This window comes from Haliaeetus albicilla, chromosome 11 (genome assembly GCF_947461875.1).
Source record: "Haliaeetus albicilla chromosome 11, bHalAlb1.1, whole genome shotgun sequence".
NCBI lineage: Eukaryota > Metazoa > Chordata > Aves > Accipitriformes > Accipitridae > Haliaeetus > Haliaeetus albicilla.
In genome coordinates this window covers 20,170,452-20,194,625 of record NC_091493.1, presented here as the reverse complement: position 1 = coordinate 20,194,625, position 24,174 = coordinate 20,170,452, and the positions used below count along the sequence as shown (strand labels likewise).

At 41.3% G+C, this 24,174-nt stretch overlaps 1 protein-coding gene across 8 annotated transcripts in view; it reads left to right on the top strand.

Moving 5' to 3' along the window:
* The window catches only part of MARCHF8 (membrane associated ring-CH-type finger 8), a 97,919-nt gene that overhangs the window by 56,568 nt on the left and 17,177 nt on the right, over window positions 1-24,174 (top strand). For 3 of the 8 annotated variants that reach the window (XM_069796523.1, XM_069796528.1, XM_069796521.1), the window contains 2 exons: window positions 10,378-10,551; window positions 18,976-19,026. The exons of 2 other annotated variants lie outside the window; for them this stretch is intronic. In XM_069796523.1, coding sequence (XP_069652624.1) covers window positions 10,378-10,551; window positions 18,976-19,026 — 225 coding nt within the window. The remainder of the gene's footprint in view (window positions 1-10,377; window positions 10,552-18,975; window positions 19,027-24,174) is intronic. 3 more of the 8 variants (XM_069796529.1, XM_069796526.1, XM_069796524.1) reach the window with 1 other exon arrangement.

The window sequence follows — 24,174 nt, the reverse complement described above, 5'->3', positions numbered from 1 at the left end:
CTCTGACTTTCTGTTCCATTCTTTTCAACTGAGCTTTGGGAAAGTTTAGTATCCAAGGCCATAAAGGTCTGACTACAGAAAGTGCATCTCCCGGTTCCCCAGCCCTGGCTCAGTGGTCATCCTAACCTTGCTTTTCTTCTTGGATGCTGTCTGTGATACAAACGAAATCAACTACCTTGTCATTAAAATTCAGATGACACTTGCAGGACTTCTCTTTTGAGAGGGTTTCTTTGTCTCAGTTTACTGTAGCCCTTGAGATTCGTCCCTGTCTAGTGCAGTTTATTTCTATAAAATGAAACCAAAATGTAGTTTGTAGGGGATTTTTTTAATATATTTGTGTGTATGTGTGTATTTTAATGCATTTGACATAAATATGCCTGGCAGCTTTTACTCAATACACGAGTATCCATCCCTCTTAGTGTCTGTTGTCAGGTTGCTGTAGTCATCTTTAAATTTTCTTGTATTGCGTTATAAGCTTTCTGAAGCAATTCCAGCCTTTAGCCACATGTCACAATGCTTAGCACCACACAACCCTGCTCCTGAATTCTCTTCTTTCTTGAAAGCATCAGTTGAATTTGGCACAGTTTTCTGATTTCTAAATTACATCCAGATAGGATGTTCCAGTCATGTCAGGCCCTCCGGCATTTGTAACTCTTGTTAGTGAGTTTAACTCTATATCTTTCAGGGAATAAAACCACCGCTTCTGTAAGTATTTGTTAGAAGGGCATATTGAACTGGAAGCCAAATCTAATGCTTCACCTTTGAGGAGTGTTATCTAGCAGAAAAATAAAATCCTCCTGAATTTAAAAATGATTGCAGTCCTTTTTTCTAAAACTTACGGGAGTTCCCCTTTCTACCCAGGATTAGATTTTATGAAGACAGCTATATTCCTACCCGTTCTAGTTTCTTGATATGGAAGTCACCCTCCTTTATATAGCATCCCAACATTCTTTCCTTGCACTGAATTAAAAAGTATTTCCAAATTGTTTTCCATTGGTGATGGGGAATTATACAGAGAAAGACAATATAGATAATAATAGAAAGACAGGAGAAAAAGGCTGGTTCCTGTGGGAAGAGCGGCAGCTCAGAAGAAACAAGGGTGATAAAAGGCACAAGGAGACAGAAAATGCAGGTATGATGTGAGTTAAGATGGTGCTGGGGACAGTGGAGGTGGCTGAAGGCGCAGTTGATGTGTTCACTGGTTCATTTGCTGTTCTGCTCACTGTATCTCTCTGCTGCTGAAGGATACAAAGCAATGTTTACTTATAGGCGATGTTTACATGTGGGCTTTGCTGTTTTTCACCCTGTCACTCTGGGAAGCAGCTCCTATCTTTTAATCCCCTTAAGCCTCTAGTCTCGCACCAAAACATGTCCCTCCTGAAATGTAATCCTCTTACTTCAGTTCCACTGCTATGCTTCAGTTATGACCGTGGCATGGGCAGCAGGGTTTCTGCATGTGCCAAAGGTTTGAAAAATGTAAATATCAAAGTACCTAGGTGAGAAGTCCTCACACAGCTATTGTCCAAAGTAGTGTTTCTTAATCTTGAATCCCAAAATTTAAACTCCCAAGATCCCAAATCCCAACTTTGTTTGAAAAGCCTGTATATTCCTGATGCTGTAGTACCTCACCTGTAACCAAAAATAAAAATCAGGCATCTTTGAGTGTTGATTTATTGTTTGTATTACCCTCAGTTTGCTTGCCTCCATGTATGGGAATGAGGGCATTCTCATGGGCCACTGTGCTTAGAGATCTAAAGGCTATTGTACAGCCAGGGAAGTACAAGGAGAATTTGGGATCACATTTACAAGTGGTGGGGACAAATAGAAAAGTTTCAGGGGGGAAGATTGGTGGGGTGAATGAGACTGTTCTTCTCACTTGGGGGAAGCATGTACTAAGGTGTAGTTAGTGCTTTGCCAGGTGGTGGGCTCCAGGAGGCAGCTCTGCAGGCAGATCCCAAAGTCTGGTACTCCGTGTGAAAATCAATGCCCTGACAAGATCCAGCTTGGAGATTTTGTCGTGGTTTAACCCCAGCCAGTAACTAAGCACCACGCAGCCACTCACTTACTCCCCCCACCCAGTGGGATGGGGGAGAGAATCGGGGGAAAAAAAAGGTAAAACTCGTAGTTGAGATAAGAACAGTTTAATAGAACAGAAAGGAAAAAACTAATAATGATAAACAATAACAATAATAAAATGACAATAATAATAAAAGGATTGGAATATACAAAACAAATGATGCACAATGCAGTTGCTCACCACTCACTGACTGATGCCCTGTTAGTTCCTGAGCCGCCCTCACCCCAGGCCAACTCCCCCCAGTTTATATACTGGGCAGGATGCCACATAGTATGGAATACCCCTTTGGCCAGTTTGGGTCAGCTGCCCTGGCTGTGTAGCCTCCCAACATCTTGTGCCGCCCACCAGCCTTCTTGCTGGCTGGGCATGAGAAGCTGAACAATCCTTGACTTAGTCTAAACACTACTTAGGAACAACTGAAAACATCAGTGTGTTATCAACATTCTTCTCATACTGAATCCAAGACATAACACTATACCAGCTACTAGAAAGAAAATTAACTCTATCCCAGCTGAAACCAGGACAGACATGGCTGAGAAGAATGGAAGGGAGAGATCTCGATCATGTTCTCCTTGCTTTGGCACAGCTTCACTGGATGTGAAACTCATCCTGTGCAAACCACATGCACTGTTCAGCCATGTGCCTGTAACAAGACACAGCTGCTGGCTGTGGCACTGAGCAACACCACATATAAGAGTAGGACAAGTAGGGGTGAAGTTCACTCAGGGCAGCATAATTTCCCTGTGCCTCAGATTTCTCCTCTGCCAAGTGACCGCCATATTTGCCTACTTCAGGATACTGATGTCAAACTCCAGGGGTGTATTTTGCAAGAGGCAGTAAATTGCAATCTGGCCTCATCGTGTCCCTCTTACAGTTTATATTAAATATTGTCTTATTCAGCTCTTATCTTGAGCTGCTCCCTAGTGCTGTTCAGCACTGAACAACTGCAGTATTTCCTTTTGGAGAGGAAATACTGTTTTGGAGGGAAGGTGCTATAGAAGAAGGACGTTCATTGTGTGCTAAAGTTTCAACCCTGTGGTACAGCCTTATTTTCAGTGACAATTTGGGTGTTACCTAAATGCATGTTTGTATTAAGAGAGGTTCTTCCAATTTTACTCCTTTTTTTGAAGTCGTCCGTTCTATCTGCCAGGGTACTAGCAGCAGATGGTATTAAGGAACCTCAGAAGAAAAGTATTAGCTTTTCTAAGTGCGTTCTTAGAGAATTGGCCACTTGTCCCTTTGAACTCTTGCTTTTGTAATTTACCTCTCTGCTGTGCTGCTTTGTTCTTAGCTGCAGGGTAAGACTGCCTATTTTGCTACTTTGAGTTTTTAGACCTTTGAGTTTTAAGTGACTGGAAGAGGTTTGTACAGCTGCTTTTCACTAGAGATGTTTTCTTCCCTTCCGCATGTTGAACAAGAGTTTGCAAGGGAAGCTTAGAGCCTATAGGGAGCATGTCCAAGGGGCCACGGGCTTTTTCCAGACCTGATATTTAAATATCCCCATCTCCCTATTTTGAGGATTATTAAAAATTAATTTGTAAGATTAATAGGTATCTGTTATAACTATAGGGTGAGCTGTACCTTTTGATCAGTTTTTAAGTGGTTACCCTTTCTAAGTGTCAGTCCTTCCTGCATTTTCCTCTGGGTTGGTTCCCGTTGTTCATGATCCTTGTTTTGTTGCAGAAATCCCTGTTCACCAGCCTCAGGTCTTATCTGACCTAACAGATTATATATTTAATTCCATCGATGAATTTCCTCCTGGATGCCTTTGAAAACACAGTGACATTTGTAACTTCCTCAAAGCAAAGCACTTACGTATGGAATTGTGACAAGGAAGCAAAGGGTTAAAATGTAAAAGACATGGTGTAAACCATATCTAACCTTTAGCTGTTCCTTGCAAATTCACATTGGTCTCACTCACCTTTGGTAAATGTACTGAAACCCAGAATTGTGAATCTCCAATATGGGGGAGTCTGAATGTGGACCAGGATGTTCTGGTTTGAGTCTTTGTGCTTTTTAAGTCTCTGTATTTCAGAGCACAATCCAGTTGTTCTTGCAGGTTGTATCCTTATCCTGTGCTACTGTTTCATCAGTCCCACTGTCTGCACTGCAAGATGCAGCTCATCAGCATCTAATCCTTCCCCCTGCACTCCTGCCTTTCCCCAGAGTGCTTATCTGGCCAAATCATCTATTTAATCTTTTAGAGAATGCCTGCACATTATCTGATATTTCTTTTTTTTTTGCTAGATGCCTTCTGAAACGCCCCTTTAAAACTAAAATCTCAGGGAGAATTTTGACATTTTGTAATGTCCAGATAGGCAATATTGCTTGCCCGGGTTTTGGCCTTTAAGAGAAATGGATTTCCAAAGCAACAGTTACTTATTCTTTAATCTCCTGGAAAATACTTCAGTGGTCATTTCAAACTGGAGGGATAGTACTTACATTTAGGGATAATTTTATCTTTTGTATTTTCAAAACTAAGAGGAATCAGAAAGAGATTTGGTGGAAGGGAGTGTGTAGACTGGGAAGTTCCGGTTCTGGATCAGAACCTTGTTGTAATGTGATCGGCAAACATGTTGTCAGTGTGATGCCCCAGGCAGAAAAGCTTGCAAACTGAGGATCCTGCCTCCTAAGTGAATCCTCTCTGCTGGGTTCTAGAGCCCATGGTGAAGCCCCTCTCTTATTGCTTCAGCTTCTCGCTCAGTTACAAGTAGAGAGCCTAAGAGAAAACAGTCTCCCTAGAGATCTGACTATATGTATTTTCAGAAGGTATACAGAAATATCTTTAATCATGTAGTGGTTCTTTGTGGCTTTTTAAAAGTTACTTTAAAAAAAAAGTATTAAAATCTGTTATCTTCTAGAACAGCTGCAGATTTCATAGATGTCCAGTCTGATTTCTGCAGATAATGAATGTGTAGAGCAGTGAGCATAGAGAAGATTGAAACTGATCTTTTAAAATCTAGCTCTGGTGAGGGTCATTTTAAAGGCAGTTTGACAAAAGCAAATTGTATAAGCTAATATACTTTTTCTGAAAACTTTGATGCAATTTCCTGTGACAAAAAACTGCCCTTGCTCAAAGCTCTAGGGAATGAAGGGCAGGAGATTTACTGTGAATGAGACTTATTTATAAACCTTTCCCCTTGGGAAATAAACTTTAGAAAATGCTATGTCAGCATGTGTGCAGGAATGCAGTACAGTCCCCAGTAGGTCAGCCAGCACTCTGACAGCTGCAGTTCATTTTCTGTTTCATAGGAATAAATACGAGAGGCAGAGGAACCCAGTGGAGTGAATTGTTTAATACTACTCGCATAATATCGGTACTTTTGAGCAGATGTGTGTGCGTTTCCATAAAAAACTCTGAAACCAAGCAGGATTTTACTAGAACTGGAGCATGAGAGTTGTGGAAAGAGAATGAGTAAATGTCTTCAGTTAAGTGGAAAAGCTTCTATTCCAATAGGCTAGTGGCCCAGAGATTTTATTTTAGCAGAAAATGCAGGCGTTCCTGGGACTGCGGTGGTAAATCTACTTCTTAAGCAGCTGCTGGCATTCAGCTCATTCAGACACACAAAAACCTTAACTCTCCTTATTAAGATGGTCACTGCGCTGAAGTTTCCCAACTTCCCAGCAGTGCTCTTCTGGAAAGCTTCTTCTTTTCAGCAGGTAGGTTTTGTTAGTCACCCATCTGATTGCCTCAGTCAGTCTTCTGCTGTAATCTGATGATTTTAGGATTACAGTGATGGGAAACAAGGCTGCCTACACAGTGTCCCTTTTAAACTACAGCTGCCCTGACAAGGAGTGGTAGTTAGGGGTGCTCTGAGCACCATACTCTGTATTTACACCACCTGCTCAAAAAACATCTTTTTTTTTTTTTTTTTTGCTTTTACTGTTTGTTGGCCTTCGGGTTGACTGTCCTACTGTGCTGGGTCACTGGGCTCATCCCTGCTTTATTTAGCCAACACAGCTCCTTTGGCTTTGGTGTTGCTCAGTGTTAGTACTGCACATCGGTCCCTTCCTGCACAGGGGTTCTTCTAGAAGTGCTCCTGCTGAACGTGAAGTAAATGTAGATTTTCATGTGCAGAGGCAAACGCATTTTTTTCTAGCTGACTCCTACTGCAATTTCTTCTTCTCTGCTTCTCATGCTTTAAGGCAAATCGGTATTTTTAAAACTACTTTAGGTCCCAATCTGCTAAAGTGTGCCTACTACCAGTTGCAGTTACTGAAATACTTTTTTTTCAGATCAGGATGGTGATAGTGGCTCAGTCTGAGTCTTCCTGAGACCACAGGCATTCCTTCTTGGTTTTGCTGGGACCACTGTGTCCACATGGAGTGCTGATTTATTGCTTCCTCTAGGAAATAATTCATCAAAGTGTATGTGTCTTAGCCTGCAGTAGCTGGATTGAGTCACCTGCTTCCCAGTGTTCTTCTGAAGGTCTAGGACACAACTGTGAAGTATTGTTACTTCGCTACACGCCTTTTCTTCACTTCGCCTTAATTATTTACTTTCTCTTTTAATACTCTGTTGCTTCAGCTGTCTTCATATAAAGACTTGTCTTATTGTTGATCACCCCGGTTGTCTGTTGCTGAACTCTTTGCATTTCTGCAGCATCTCTTACTGACAGAGGCCGAACTCCTGACCCAATTGACGTTAGTGGTGGAATTCCCCCTGAGTTCCATAAAGCCAGGATTTAACCTCTGGTCACCATATGCAAAAGCTGTTGACCTGCCATTGGTTTTTATACTATTTCAATATTCATTTCCACCCATTCCTTCTCCATGTTGGTATTTTGTTTGCTTTGTTGAGCGCTGCTACATTCTGAAGAGAGAAAAGATCTGATGTGGTCTTATTGTCAAGAAGCACTGCTGCTGAATACAGAACTACAAAAGATGTCCCTGACAGAATGGGGCTTACCATTTTGCTTTCGGTGCCATTGTGGAAGACTTTCCCCTCATTCTATATGGCCATACCATCTTCTTTTCTCCAATAACTTCTTTAAATAAAGAAGTTGAAATGACCTTCCTAAACAAACATAGATCTGTAGGATTTTGTTTTCATCCTGTTGGCCTCCTGAGTTGTGCTTATCTTCTCTAAGAGTGGGAAAAGTATCAAAAATGTAGAAAATCTAAATCTTCTGAGAATTTGTCTTCCACCAAAAAGATTTCTTTAATCGATTTTCATTTGTGGGCATAAGCTATTGTGACAGATGTAGCGAAGAAAGTGGGAACATGATGTACACATATACCAGTGATCAATATCGGTAAACTAGATAGCATCAGCTGTGAGACATGGATTTAGGTGGTGTTAACTGATTTGCAGATAGATGCTGAATTCTTATCCTGCTCCTATATCGGGGACCCACTTCATGAGTGATATACAGGAAAGACTAATGGAGCACATTAAAATTCTGCTTCTGTCCTTTACTTTCCCTGCATTTTCATTTTTCTTCCCTTGATATCTGTGATGTATGGTGCTGTACTTTCCCTGTTCCTGCTGTGTGGTTGGAAGGTAACCAGAATCAGCAGGATTTGCTCTTATGAGTAACAGGTCCTAAATATCCTCTGAGTGAGAGAGTGCCAGAGTATCTGTTTGTGACTGAAGAATGCACACCCCTTGTTTGCTGAAACTTGTTTATCTGTGACTCTTGGGAACCTGCACCCTCAGTTCCTTTAACGTTACTGAATATGTTGACACTTCAAGGGCAGCACCCCGACTGTGGAAATGAAGTTAATGACTACAGATTTTTAGGCTAAAAAAGAAGTACATTTAGAGTGGTTAAATCCTCTGTGTTTAAGAGAAGAGGCTTTTGCAGCTTTTAGCACTGTGCAAATCATAGAATTGCTTTGTCAGTGAGAAATGGCCATCTTGAGTCACTGTTGTTCACACAGGACTGTGAACAAAGGGAATGGTCCTGAAAGACAGACCTGCGAAAGCAAGTCATACATTGGCTTCTTCAGGTCTGAATTTTGCAGAAAGCCCTGAAATAGCGATTGCAAAATACGTCCTGGCTGTGCTGTGCTGTGGGAGGTTAGCGATGGCATAGCAGGCTGGAGATGTGGCCAGGTGTTTCAAAGCACTGCCTTGCCGGGTTCCTGCCATATGCTGGTACTCTTAGTAGTATAAAGACTTTAAATGTTCACAGCACCAAACAGTGCAGAATGCTGATAGCACCAGTAGGTGCTCATGAATGATGATGTCTCTAGTACTGGTCTTCTGCCTGGTCCTACGTAGCCTTCTCTGGATACATGCTGGTTGGCTGCATCCCAAAGCGTCAGGTGAGGCACCATGTGAAATCAACTGTGCTTCCCTGGCAAAACACTATAAAATGCTCTTGGGTTACTGGTTAGAATAGCCTGCTACGCCTAGAGAGTTTTTTGCCTTTGTTTCTGGTATCAAGGGTTGTATTTTGGGGGAAAAGAGGGTAGTTGGCTCTATGTGTGCTTTCTGTAGGTTTTTTATTAAAAAAATTAATGTGTTTAAGTGTGTGCATTCACACATGCATGTTATTTAAACGACTTGGGGTAAATAGTCAATTGACACCTGAATTTCCTGGATAATGAGCCAGGAACCCTGAACGATCACTTAATATAATTTTTTATTAGCAAGTATATGCTTTAAAAGAGTCTTGTTCTGCAGTTTAAATGCACTACTCTTTAAATGAAGAGTACCTTTCTCTTAGTCGTGAATCATCTTTCTTCCCAGAGCAGTGTTTTCCTTAAGTAGTTTTGGCTTATTTTTGTAAGGATGGTTGAATTGTTGTTTTCTTAGGTACTTTCTTTGTGTGTTCTCTGACCTTACAAACAATTGTTGTAAGAAATGTAATGTGCTTAAAGCTCTTTAGAACATCACAAGTTAGATTTTTACTCTAATCAGTGTTTGGCTAAGTAGCTTTAATGGGATCTGTAGGGCCCAGTTCATCATTTACCTAAATTTCTGTGATCGTTTAACACTGAGTTTGAAATGCTGCAGGTCAGAACATTTGTCAGACTGCACTGATAAAAATGGGAACATGAAATTTCAGGGAAAACCAAGCTAGTCCGTATGGAGTAGGTATTACTAAACAGGTCTGATATCTACAAGTGCTCTTTTGAGAGCTCTTTTGTCATGTGCTTTTGGGCGTATCATGTTAAATGTTACCAAAAATATCCCAAACGCTTTCCCAGCATCATTTGGGAAGCGATTTCTCTAATTGCTAGAGGGAATTGTCATTTGCCCTTATGGTCCATGGAGTCAGAAGTAAGTTAATAAGCAATCTTAATATCTTAAGATGGAAAGGGAGAAAAGAAGATAAAATCCTTGAGCAAAATAGAAGCAACTTGAAGGATCAAGTTTGCTTTGGGAAGTATCCAGTTTTCTAGTATTGTTCTGAATCTGGTTTTAGATTCAGGAGGCCTTTGTAACCTTGGCTAAGAGATGATTCTGTGATTCACTGTTTTAACAGTACACTTCGATGGTATAATATGAGTTGGAAGTCACAGAGGCTTTGTGGACCTTCTTAGCTGAGCAGAGGCAGTGACCCAGGCACGTGCATCGTGTCCAAGTTACACACGACGTGCAAACTGCATAGCTGCCTGCCACCTTGCCTGAGGAGCTCATGCTGGCACACAGCCTGGGCCAGCAGCAAGCGTCTCAGCCAGCAAAGTTGTGTAGACACCAAGAAAGGCCAGCTCTTTGGAGAGTTCATCTAAGCTGCAGGCTTCCTATGTCTTTTGGCAGCTTGAGAAATTCCAAATTGCCAGTTGCCTAGAGGGTTTTTTAATCTGTGAATGTTTAAAATAGTCAATTGCTTTGGCATATTGACATGTGTAGTGTACCATGAGAATTCCAGCAGTTGCATTAAATGCAGTTACTTCACAAAAGATAGAATGTTATTCCTTTTAATCTGTTTATAATTGCTGGCTTTCTCAGTGTTTGTATCTCTCTGCTGTTAAATACATGAAATTGTTTGAAACGGCATTTTCGCTGTCACACAGGTAAGGTTAATGCATGCTTCTTCCATTATCAAGAAAGCTATATATTTTTGGATCATGTCTTTTGTAGTTCATATAATTTGTTCCCTGAGGGAAGGATTCATTTTTATGTGTTGCATCACATGAAGGCGTGCATCCATTTTAGGCAGGTTGTCTGGCAACAGCAAGATAAGAACATCCATAAAACATGTTGGATGCCAAAGTTTGCAGCCTACTTTCTTTGTTAGAAATTGGGCACCTGGCATGTGAATATAGTGAGTGTGCAAATGAATGTAATTTTAGTGAAATATATCAGACTGATGGTCTTGTGCAGAAATTAAAATTTGCTCTTCCAGGTGAGGCAGCCTCAGCTCAGCAAGAGGAAGGCTTTCAAAATCAAACAACTAAAGAGGGGAGACGGAGATCAGATCTCCATTTTGAAATGGCAGCTGGAGACACAGGTTATCCATCAGATGCACTTCATGGAGCCTTTGGAAATAAAGCAAAGCAATGCAAAAAACAGAAAAATGGTATGTTGAAAAAAGTCTGGAGAACAAAGCCATAAAGAAAAGGGCCTTTTTGAAGAGAATGCTCTCCTCACCTTATCTGGTGTATCGCTGAACTTAAGAGTGTATTCAAGCATTGTATCCCACATACTTCTAAGACCAAACTGGCAAGACTAAGCACACAGCAATACACAATGAGTAAGGACTTATACACAGGTGGACCATATCTGGAACATGTAGGGACCTGCATGCCTGTCAGGTTTGCATAGTATCAGGTACATCCATGCCAGCTCTAAGAGCTATTCACAAGGCAGACTGGAGATGAAATGCATTGTTCTTCTGACCACACTGTGGTGCAGACATAGGCAAGAGATTCTTATTTGACTTCAGCATTCTGCTGTGTTTGCCTTGTTCTTTGAATTTCTTCTCATTTATATTTCTTGTTTGTGATCTGTTAGCCTCCTTCACTCCCCTCCCCAAACCCCAGAGGGGCCTGTTCTTTGAATTCCTTGAACTCTGCCATTAAAGCCATCCTTTTGTTGGTCTTTCTTTTCTGTTAAAGCCATATGATCTCATGATTTTATTTCTGTTGCTGATGTTTTCAGGCACAGCTGTAAGATCAGCACCTGGAATAAAGCTTGTTAATTGTCCTAGGTTTTACTTCCAGCCTTGTTTTTTGCCTTCAGGTTGTTTTTCTGAATTTGTCTCCCACTATGTGAAGTAGCTTGATGTGAGCATGAATGAGCAAGTTAGTGAGCTGAGTAATCCGCAGTGAACTTGCTATAGATTTTCCACTGTGATGGAATATCTGAAATCTTATATTGGGTTTCCACACTCATTCATGAATTGCTGGTCCCAGAGAATCAAGTGGGATCATCCAAGAACAGAAGATACTGGACTAGATGGACGGGGCAGATTGTTTGGATTCCTTTTTCAGTATTTATACTGGGTCTCTAGGAAAGCAAAAAAGGAAATAGGTGGTGTGATTTCCATCACCTCCTCAGTTTCCAATGTCCAGGGGTAAATACTGCACAAGAGCAGAGATGCTAGGCATAGGTGCCATTATTCTTCCTTTCATTACTCTTCTAGCTGCATGCAAAAATCATTGATGAACCTTGATGATATTTCATCATATTTTATGGATAAAAATTGGAAATGAGGAAGGTTTAAGAAGTTTGCCAAGTATTGGCTTTATAAACAGTAAATTTATTGCTCTTCCATGATGACCTGGTGACTGCCAAATAAATAAAGGCAATATTCAGTTGATATGCAAAATACCCTTTCCTACTGAAGTAATTAAATGTTGGGTTCTGTCAGCCACAAGATCTAGTGCTCACAAAGCTTTTGTAATTTAACAATCCATTTTTTTCACAGGTGAAGAAAATACTTCACAAAGCCTTCTCCCATTTCTTTCCTCTCCTTCTATCCACTTTAGACAATTAAGTGCACATGCCAATATTGTCAACAACAACCACAACACCTCTCCCCAGACTAAAAGTTTATGTTCTTTGTACTTTCCACTGTTCAGGTTGTTGTGGTTTAACCCCAGCCAGCAACTAAGCACCACACAGCTGCTCACTCACTCCCCCCCCACCCAGTGGGATGGGGGAGAGAATCAGAAGGAAAAAGGTAAAACTCATGGTTGAGATAAGAACAGTTTAATAGAACAGAAAGGAAGAAACTAATAATGATAATAATAACAATAATAAAATTACAATAATAATAAAAGGATTGGAATATACAAAACAAGTGATGCACAATGCAGTTGCTCACCACTCATTGACTGTGCCTTGTTAGTTCCCGAGCAGCAATCCCCCCAGGCCAACTCCCCCCAGTTTATATACTGGGCAGGATGTCACATAGTATGGAATACCCCTTTGGCCAGTTTGGGTCAGCTGCCCTGGCTGTGTCCCCTCCCAACATCTTGTGCCGCCCACTAGCCTTCTTGCTGGCTGGGCATGAGAAGCTGAACAATCCTTGACTTAGTCTAAACACTACTTAGCAACAACTGAAAACATCAGTGTGTTATCAACATTCTTCTCATACTGAATCCAAGACATAACACTATACCAGCTACTAGGAAGAAAATTACCTCTATCCCAGCCAAAACCAGGACACAGGTACAGAGTTGCAGTGCAAGATTTGCAGAAAATCTGGGAAGAGGTTGTTAGGAAATCTGACAGAGTTATGAAACCTGAAACAATACCTAGGTGTGTACCACTGCGTGTTTGTAGAACAACTGTGCATTCATGCTGTGGTCATGGGACTTGATGGAAGAACTGAGTTTCATTCCTGAGTTGCTGCTTTGCCATGTGAGGGTCATTCAGCTACTCAGTACTTCAGCACCTCACCATTTCAAGCAATGCCATTCTGTGTCCCATTCTGTAATTCTCATAAGATCCAAGAATGAGAACTGCTTTATGAATGGGAGCAATTATTACTTACTTATTCTTTTCTGCAAAGTTTTTTATTAAGGCAAGCAACCATTTATGCAGAAGGCTTTGTTGAAATGGTGCCTGTGTCACTCGTTGATAACAGCAAGTGATTTTACTAGATACTGATCTTGTGCTTAAACTATCATTGTAAAATGCAGTTGTAGTGCAGAAGACTTTGTTGAAAAGGTGCCTGTGTCACTCATGGTTGATAACAGTAAGTGATTTTACTAGATACTGATCTTGTGCTTAAACTATCATTGTAAAATGCAGTTGTAGTGCACAAAGTAAGATCAGAACAGCTTTCAGATTCCAGGTAGAAAACCACAAGTAGGCAGTGCCCTAGCCAGTCTGCTTTGGTTTGTTTAACTGTGTCTCTATTGGGCTGAGGCATTAGTACTTACCTTGTAGGGAGGGATATGCGGCTGGGGCATTGCAGTAACAACATCATCAAAACAACTGGTTCTGTTCTTCATTACTGAGATTTTAGCTGGAGAACTCTTATCATTAGATTAGGATCTTAACCCATTTTTTCATATAAGATAATGTAACATAAAAGTTGTATTGCCAAATGGGGAATATAGTTCCCTATCAGGTCACTGGTGTGTTAGAAAATTAAGACTTCAGGAAGCAGGCATGTGCTAGGTTCATACATAGCCATTGGTGGCTTGAGGACGAAGGAGGGCCTTTCTGTGGTGCCCTCTGTCCTCCTTTCCCAGAGGAAAAGAGAATAAAAATCACCTTGCTAAACCATTGGGATCTGGCTTGCAGTTTCTTCTGCAGGTCTATGAGCAGAGATAAAGACTGGTTTAGTATTAGCCATACTTAGGACTGAATGTAGGTGTGTAGTCAGGGATGTAGCCAGAAGAAGCTATGAGACTGCTTCCTCTGTTGTCTTCTATTTACCTGCCTTAATGACTGAAACCCAGAATGTTGGAAACACAAAATCCAAACCATTTTACCAAGGTATTTTCCCCCTTCCATCCTGTCAAGGACATATTGTATTTCTTTAGGATGCCCACTTGCTGAGGCTCCATTAAGTCTACAGCTGAGTTTGGAGAAAGGTCAGTATGTTAGATTGGTATTGTAAGTGCACAAGAGCAGCTGTGGCTGCCTGAATTGTTATCAGTGAGCGGAGCCCCTTCTTCAGGCTCAGGTGGCTCACAAGGGTTCTGGGTTTGGCTGTGTAAGTTAAGCTGTTGCGCTTAGTGGAAAATGGGTATGTTATGGTAGGGAAGTAAGGGTAAAGTAACTTGAAGTACTGAATATGGAAGACTGAGATAAAAGGGAAGATGGCAGAGAAGTGTTGGCTTCTAGATCTCTGAACTGAGAAGGGAGAGATGTCATGCAAGAGTAACCAAGGAATGGTGGCAGAAGGGAAAATAATGAGCTAGCAAGGTGGAGAAGGCAAGATGAAGAGCCCTGCAGGAAAGCAGATGTGAGCTAAAGCAACTGCTGAAGGAAGGAGGCAGCTCTGTCACTCACAGTAGGGAGCAAATTCAAGGGGAAGATAGAAAAAGAAAGGAAAGTTGGGAGGGGATTCAGACAATTGCAAGCAAGTACATCCCAAAGCTTAGAGAAACATGTCACTGTAGGAATGGGTAGCAGTTTTTCTGTTTTTCAATCATTTCCCTGCTTCTGCCTTCCTCTTTATTTCCCTAGAGCCAGGCTCTGATGGGGACCTCGGAGCAGCAGCTGGCAGCGAGTGGCTCATGAGAAGTTACAAGTTGCACTTGTAATTTTTTCCTATCTAGATATTTTTTTTTAAGTGCCTGCCAGGTGGTTCTAGTTGACTAGGATGATTTGAAAGGCAGGATTCCCATTATCCCATACAGAAAGACTGATCTGCTAAAGTAGAGTGACACTTGCTTTAACTGGTGATAATTGCATCGTCCATGCTGGCAGATGTTGCATTTGTCTTGACCTTTCACTGAAGTGCAAAGACTAATGCTTTTGTAAGAAGGAAGGAGAGCTTGTTTGGAGTTGTAATTACTAGACTAGAATATGTTTTAATGTACAAGGGGAACATACTAGAAAAAGCCTCTGAAGACCTTTATTTGTTGGGTAGTGATAGTACCATAATGGAAGCTTATCCTTGCCACTCCCATGTCAGTATTAATTTGTGAATAATTGGTAAAAGATCCCAGGATGAAAGTACCGGTGATAGATATAGTGTGAAAAGTGAGCTTTTGTTTGTTTGCCTTTAAAATAATTTTTATCTATTTAACTTTTCTGTTCCCCACTTAGTAGTTGTGCCTGCCATTAAAATCTACCTATTCCAGGAGCTCCTTCCATGGCTTTACAGCTCTTTTCTATATTAATGACTGGAAAACTTAAGGCATCCTTAATGTATCACAGCGTGGGAAACACCAGCAAGCACCGGCTCTATTTAATGGCTTCCACAGTGCTTTTTCCTGAAGGATAGATGTTTATTATTTTATTTGTAAAAGAGAATTAAACAGCACAGCTAGACTTCATGAACTGTATTACTTAGAAGTGTTTCTGTTGCTGTTTAATGATTTAAAAAGAAAAAATTTTTTTGGTCCTTTGCAGAAGCTAGCAAGGAAGCACTGTACGTTCCTTCGGCAGGGGTGCTACTTGAGTGGTCATGGTGAACTGGAAATTACTGTTGCACAGGGAAACTCAGTTGTTTATCTGTTTTCAGCCCAACACATTTTAAAGTCTGCTTGTATATAAACTGTGATACTTGGAGCAACTCTTTCAAAAAAATATGCCTGATTAGAAGACAGGCTAAGACAGGGTCAGTTGGTGTCCAAGGGCTGAAGCAACTTTATCTGGGTGATGGGGCTGCTTGGTAGTTGATGGGATAGCCAGACTGTGTGTATTATTTGCAAGTCTGTGTTGGATCAAGTAGTGGCTGTTGGGTCAGTTGTCACTCCTTGAAAATGTGGCTGAGTTGGTGCTTCTCCTCCTTGTCGGTGTAAGTAGCTCTGCCAGTACAGATTTTGGCCAACCCGGGCTAAGGCTGTAGTGAATTTCCTGTTGGCTTTATGGAGGAACCAGCTTTGTGTGGTAAAGAAGCTGAGATGTGAAAAAGCACTTAGGTGGCTAGGAGTCCTTTAGAAATATCACCGATACTTAAATATATGTGTGTATGCCCTCTGTAACCCTTTTTCAAGACCACTTTTTTGTTTCAAAATGATCATTCTTTCAATAACAAAACGAACTGTTCACAGTCATCTGCTGACTGAAAGCTCTGATAGGTATGTTTCCAACAGTAGATCAATAAAGATAATATGAGCATCTGTCTCTCAGAGGCTCCTGGCATCCATCAGATAAAATCAGTTCTGGGAGCAGAGGCAGAAAGACTAGTTTCTGTGGCATGGCTAAGAGTGTGTTTGCTCTGCATCATTTACCGTGTTGTGCAAATACAGGTCTTGTCCTCCAGCCTGTTTGTGCTTATTAGATTTTAGCACATCCTTTTCAATACAGGTGCCTGTGTAAGTTCAGTCATGCTCCCTTGCAGGCATCTTCTTCAGCTAGACAGCAGTATTTGGGGAGCATTGAGTTAACGTGAAGAAACCTCTGCTCTGTTTAATTTTGTCTTTAGGAATTTCACCCAGAAGTCTTTGACACCTAGGGCTGGGTTTGAGACTGTCACCTGTGTGGAGCTGTATGTGTTGCTTTAGGCAGACTTCTTGGCCACGGGTCCTGCTCGTCACTATCATTTTCCCTTGTCCCATATAGCCTTGCTTTGTTTACCTCCCACACATCCCTAGAAGGCCAAGCACAGCCTGCTTCCCCCCACACCTCACACATATGCAATGACAACTCTTTGTGCTTGTCAGCTTGTGTTGCTCTCTTTTTGTCATAGCTTGAGAACATGTTCCTGCCCCCTTTTTATTTCCTCCCGCCTTCTACAGCTTCAATGAACTTTTTTTTTCTGTTGCTGTAGTTACACTGCCTTTGATGAAATCAGCTAGGTCCTTCCCATACGGTTGGAGTCAATTCTTAGCCATACTGGTTCTGGCAGAAGTCCCGTCCAATGTTAGTCTTCACATAAGCATCATGTCCATATTTTTGGGGGTCTTGACCTGTTTGTTTTTGTTCCGGGAATACTGTTATCTATGTAACAAAAGCTCATAGTCATCTCAAAAATCAAACTCAGCTTGCACATTGCATATCTGGCATTCAAGTCAGTGGTAATTTAGGCCACAACTATTCCAGACCTTAAGCTGATCCTTGCTGATTTTTAGTTTGGCCATCAGTCAAAACTGGCAGGGGGTTCCCTGGTCACTTCTCCTCTGTTCTTAAACACTATTGTACTGTCTTCTGGGTACTCAAACTCCTACATACAGAGGATTTGAGAACACTGCATTTGCTTCCTCACGTTTTTAAGGGAGGAAGTGCAATTTATATCTGTCAACTGAGGTGATACCCAGGACTCTGTTGAGAGGCAACCAGTGTTGTAAGGAAGGGTCAGCCTGCTTTTGTAAGCACACGCTGAAGTTTTTGCCTTGCCTTCTCTTTTCTCAACACAAAACTTTGAAGTTGCTCTGGGGATGTGCTGTCGGTAGAAGTGTTGGGGAGCTCAGGGGTCTCAAAGTGTGGGTGTAGCATCTGGGTGCCCAGCCAGCCAGGCTGACTTGACATGGGCTTTAGTCATTGAAAGTGGTTTGAATTGTAACAAACCATAGGCAGGAGGTCTGAAACCAGTGAGTGTGCTATATCCAAGCTGATCTAGGAGTAACAGCAGTGGACTGCTTTGGGCTTTTTTTTTATGTCACCATTTGTTATATATGAAGGACTTCTGATGTCAAGCTCTGTCTGATCTGTCAGTGCCAATGAGAACTGGAAGAGGGTGCTGCCAAAGTGTCTCTGTTAGGTTACATTCTCTTCAGGAATAAAGGTGAAAGAGTTTGATTCCTAAAATCCTAGATGAAAAGATGCACTTCTAGAAACTCTTACCCAGCATAGAGCCCATAGGAGAAAGTAGTAAATTTACCCTTTTTTCAGAGGGTTTAAACCTCAAACCAGTTTACATCCTAGCTTCACAGAGTTAGAGGAACATGTTATGACTTGCCCTGTTTGTAATATTTGCTTAGAAAAAAAGTGTTTCTTGTTGGATTTTATTCAGAAAAGTTTTTGCAGAGCAATTTCTAGGCTCTTCCCAGTGAAGCAATTCTGTCCAGTTACACTTACGGTAAACTGTAACCAAATGTTATGACTTGCCCTATTTGTAATGTTTGTTTAGAAGAAAGTATTTCCTGTTGGATTTTATTCAGAAAAGTCTTTGCAGAGCAATTTCTAGGCTCCTCCCAGTGGGGCAGTCATGTCCCGTTACACCTATGGTAAACTGATGTTCAGAAACCTAGAACCCTTAGAGGACAAAACATCTTGGTGAAACCTACAGTTTATTTTGGTAGGAGGTAAGATTGTCATCCTTATCAGTCAGGGTCTGCACACTGAAAAGTGAGCAAGAGATACAGTTGTCACTGATTACAGTTTTGAGAATTGCAGCTTCTGCATTTCCATCTTGTATAATATTTCCAGTTTAATTATGAGTTCTGTGGTAAATAGGAAGTTCCTCAGTAATTCTGCTTTGTCTCCTGAAATGACATGCATGTGGTTATTCACAATTGTTTCCAGACATCACTGTGATACTTTTGTTTTTCTTTAAGCAAGAGCTTTCAGTTTTAGTGCTTGGATGTTTGCCTTTAGATGTAGATGAAGCAGGGCTGAGAAATATCCTTTCCAAAATAGACGCCATCCGAGAAAAGGGCTTTCCAGTTTTCATAGGGAGAAGAAGTCATTGTTCTAGTATTTCTCAGTTTGTACTTGTCTTGCCTATGTGATTTTCAGCAAGGTAATATCTTTTTAAGCAAACAAAGCAATTTTGTGATTATTGTAAATCAGGCTGATGTCAATAGAAGCACCATCCTTAAAAGCCACAGCTGTAGGACTTTCTCTGTGGAATTTGGTTTCTAATACCAGCTTTAAAATATTCTCATAACTGTGATTTGTTGCTGCAGTGATCCTGTTCTTCCTCTTTCAGAATGAGAAGGCTTTGGGGCATTCTGTGAGCCGCTCTAGTAACATCTCAAAGGTATGTTCCTCGATATAACTTAGTCTTTGATAAACTTGGGGATGCTGGGATTTCTTTCATTTTAAAACTGGAGCGATATACATGACAATGTGACCAGTAGAAAATGCTTCTTGTGCCTGTCTGTCATTGATAGTCACTCCTGAAACATTAGAACTCTCTGGTGTTTTCAGACTCTCTTTACAGGTCAAATGAAATGGAAGCTACAGTAGGTTTCGTCTTTCACACAGTCAGCCTCCTTAGCTTGGTAGGAGCAAGATAGATGACAGATGCCTGAGATCTTATCCTGGGGGGAAAATCACTCCAAAAAACATCACTCAATTATGTTCTTTTATACCATAAGCTATCTGATGTAATGTTCTCTGTAAGACTTGTATAGCCATGCATCCTGTAATATGTATTGGATATATGGTTAATTATTTTATTGTCACTTCAACACTGAAATATTGTTAGTACCATGAAATGCATTGGTATCAGGGCATGACTATGTTATTTTAAAATAAAAATTTTAAATTGCAATAAAAATTTTGCTATTACAGGCCGTGATCTTGTAAGGGAAGCGTGATGCTCTACCCTTTCTAGTCACACTTCAGTATAGCCGATGGATGTACAATTGCTTTGTTATGCCGTTAGGAAAAAGGTATCTTCTGTCCAAGATAACTTATTACAATACATTACTCCTACTTCTGCATTACAAATAATCAGCTGGAAGCCTGACACCTTTTTGCTTACACAAGTAAATTGCTTCAAGCCTTCATGCAAGCAAGGCTGTGCTCGTTGACCAGTGTTTTTCGTGGGGTGCATAAAGCTCAACCCTTCATTGCCACAGTTGATGTTGCTGGTAATAGTGACTTTTAATGAGAGACTGAGTCATTATGGCTGCGACAAGCTCAAGTCTCTTCTTTCTATTCTGGGTAGTTCAGGGTATAGGAAGCTATTCATGCCTATCTCCAGCAGAGGAAACAGTGGCTGCACTTAATTTACACTTTATATGGGCACAGACAACTTTCACTTTGGAGCAGAAAGACAAGATTACTGGGTGTCTTAAATAATGAGCAGGGGAACTGTCCAATGCACAAGGTATTGACCAAGCTGAAGGTGTTGTTATCATGGAGTGATGTGCGATTGTGTTTCGCATTTGGTGTCAGAAAATGTGCATTCACAGAAAGGGTTTCTCGCCTGTGCTTTTCTAAAATGGGACTGTGCCAGTTCCTTCTTACCCTGGATCTTCTCTTCTTAGGGATCCTTAATTGGATTTTCAGGCGTTGCTCAGCAGAGATGGTAGTTTCATCATTAAGTGTTGTTGTACTTTTCCTAGAATGTCTGAAATTCAGCAGCCTTTTGGCAGCAGCAGTTTGGTACCCATACGAAGCTGCGCAGTTCATTCTTAACTCATCAAGAACTGGTAGTGTGGCAGTGCAGTGGGAAGGACCTTGCACTCTGGCAAAGCTCTCCCTGGAAGTGCTGGCAAGTGAGACATCAGTATTTGCATTCATCTTGAAACACTGAAATGTTCAACATGATTGCTGTGTGTTGCAAAAGCTAAAGTTCTCAAGGGGAGCAGAAGTCAGCTTTGCCAGTTCAATGGGTGAGACTTTTCACTTGCAAACATGAGCTTCCCAGAGGTATTGATGTTCTTACTGCTCCTCTGTCACCTCTGTCTCTGATTCATTCCATGCACCTACTCCACTCTGGAGATAGCTTCTAATAAGGGCCAGAAGTAGAAGTCCCATCGGTGAAATCAGTCCCCTGATTTGCCTCATACATCCGAACGCTGCCTTGCACATCCAGGCAGTTCAGTGCTAAGCTGCAACAATTTATTTTGCAGTCTACAGGTGGGTTGGCTGTTGCAAGCAATTTGTACGACAAAACAGGAAAGGTTATAGTAGTGGCATGCTGCGTGGAAGCTTAAGTACGTGGGAAATTTTTCATTAGTTCTGAGGTTTAATAGAAAAGTGCCTTTTATTTTTGTTTAGAATAATGTAACAACCTAGCCAATAAGGCAGATTGAATACATGTAAAGGAAAAAGTATGGAAATGCTTGGCTGCCTCTATAGCCCTTTATGAAATCCACAGAGCTTGTTGATACTACACCATTTTAAGAGGAGCTATTTAACCAAAATTGAGTTTAATCAATTACATGCTGCATTTCCAGATATGTTGGGGGCTCTGTGTGTGTGTACAGAAATAATGATCATGCTTCCTGCAAATGACTGTTTCAGCTATTATTTTTCCACACAAATTTAACTTACAGCATAGCAATGTAGCAAATTGCTACAAATGCTTGGCGCTGACACTTGATTCAAAGTGTTTCTGGTGCTGATATGTCATTATGAACCCGCTGTGATTATTACTGTGTATCTTTCCACTGCTCTCAGTTGCACAGTGCAATATGAGTGGAAAGGATTGAGTCAGAACTCAGCCTCTAGCCAAGAGAGGATGCTGTGTTAGTCGTAGTGACCAAGGAAAGCAATGCCCTAGGGCTAAAAGTAAGCAAGGAGCGAGGCAGACAGATGGTGCCACTGAAAATGAGATCAGCTGGTAGAGGTAGCAGGACCTCTCTGAACATAGACCCCAAGTGTTGGGGCCAGGTGGAGCTGTCCCTTGGGAGGAAGGGGCAAAAAGGCAGTTCTCCAAGAGGCAGATGCTAAGAGAGGCTGAAGAGATGCTAGTACATGTGGCCAGGCCAAGAAAAAACAATCACCTGAATACTTGACTGGGGATGGAGGCCAGAAGCAGCAGAAAAAGGAGTAGGGAATAAGATGTAGGAGGATCTTCATATGGTGCCATTAGGTTTTGTGCAGTCTGTTGCACACCGGGGGATGTGGCATTCCTCCAGGCTCTTCTTTGGGATTTTGGTGTGTATATTTCAAACACTCCTTTTAAATCTGCTCCACATGAAACGTTTGAATTTCTCGAATCTTTTCTATGTTTGTTTTGAAATTAAAAAAAATAGTGTTGAAGGCAGGTTGAATTGATTTAGTCATGGGACTTGGACACAGCCCAATTCCTGACTTGTCCTGTTCAAGCACAGTGATGCTAATTGAAACACCTCCGATTGGCACAGGTGTATACTGCCCAGATTGACATCTCAACTGTTTACCCTAAGCCAGCACTTTTGCCAAGAAGCCACTGTTCACTGGTAAGTGGCTTCATCATACAAGCCACACAGAAAAATAATTAAGCTTTATAGAAGCTTCATCCTCTAAATATAGATGAAATTAACCCTAAAACACAGCTAGTTGCTGGCAGCAGCTAAAAAAGGGATTTTCACAGTGGTGGTAATTCATGCCCTCTGCTCTTAGATAAAGGAATTGTGCTTACAAGCAGATTAAACAAGGTCACTAACAAAGCTAGTCTGTAAACAGTTATCCTCAAATTAGTGACATTGTTTAGCTTCAAAGTGTCTGATATATCCTGAAACTGATGATGTGACATATGGAAATATCTTCAGGTCATCTGTGTGCTGTTCCTGTCATCTGATTGCTCTGGAGGGCTGATTTTAGCGTAGTGGAGAAGCACTTTGTAGTCTTATTTTCACAGCCCTCTAAGGGGTAAACCTTGAAAATGCTAATACTGAGATCACAGCAAAGGAATCAAAAGGGCACTCCTTAAAAAATGTAAATGCTGTGTCTTTTCTGAAGGCCTGTACAGTTTTATCTTTTGAGCAGAAGCACACTGTAAAGTATTAAATTATTCTTGGGCTGAATGGCAGCCAGTGCAGATGCAAAGTGGTAGCCTAAGCTTGCTATGAAATTTAAAATCCATTTAGGCTGTTCATCAGCTTGGAACAGATTTAGAAAAGCATATGAATACACACGTCCACTGTTGCCTGAAGCTTTGATGGATTCAGTGAGCGTTTGTCTGTAAAAAAGCAGTCCAGGTTTTTCAGTTGCAGAGCTTAGCTGTCCTATATCTATCAGATGACCAAGGCTTACTGAAAAGAACTGCTGCTTGGAGGTGTTCCGTTCAGGTACATGAGCCTGGGTGTAGGGAAAGAGAAGTTGCTTGAAAAAATTAAGTCCTTCAACTGAGCTATTGGGGAAAGGAAAGGACATGGAAAATTGTATAGTGTGAAGATTAAGGTATGCTCTTTTCCCCACCCACAAGAGCAAGTAATCTCATGCTGGGGCACGGTGCAGTCATGTTCGTAAGAAGTGCGATAGTCTCCCTGTGCTGTGATAAATCCCCTCTCCTCGGGCTGGATTCTTACTTCATATAGGTATGAGGGCACCCTATGAAGAAGGAACCTGCAGGAGTTTCCTTTTCTCTTTTGTTGCCTCCGTCCATTCAAGGTATTTTGAGGAAGATTTTAAAGGCAAAGGGCTATATTTTTTTTCTTCTTCTTCTCCCTGCAGAACCTGTGCAGTTGTTACTGGGTTTATTCAACATTAATCTTGTGCCATAGGCAGGTTGAATTACGCTTGGGGAGATTTTGAAAGGATAGATAGCCTTCTTTCTCTAGTGCCTTCAGCTCTGGTATCTCTAGAGAAAGTTCCTGCCAGAATCCTCCTTTAGATTTCCTTAGGAAGAGTGAGGGGAAGCTGACTTCAGCTTCACTCCTAGTTTCTAGATATAATTTTAATTATAGTCATATACATTATATAAAGTATGGAACAAAGTTCTTCCAGCAGCTGACTGCTGGTTCCTATGGAATTGTTGCCAAAATTATATGGTGGAGTTGATCATCCTGAAAATTTCAGATGCCTCTTTCTCATATCTTCTTGGCTCCCCCCCCCAGTTTTTTTAACTACTTTTCATTCTAATAGTGAATCTTATCCCAGCTAAAGACACTTGATTTTAATATGCACTGGAAATCAAAATGGCACAAGTCTGGTAAGGAGAATTTAATGGAGAAGACCAGAAGTTACTGATATTTGATCCTGCCATGTTGGTATTTAGGAAAAGCTTTCAAAAACAGCCTGTCAGCCAGGCTGTCTGCCCTTCACAACATCCAGACTGTCTGTAGGTGGCCAGTTCTGGCTATCTCAAGTGTCAGGTTAATACACTCAGCACGGCTGGTTGGTCTCCTTGCACTGCTGCCTGGATGTGCTAGTTCAGCTGGAGGCCTCCTTTGGCATGGGTGCAGTGAAACAACCACGTCTGTTCCACAGATGAGATTTGCAGACTTTACAGCTGCAGTGCGCTTTA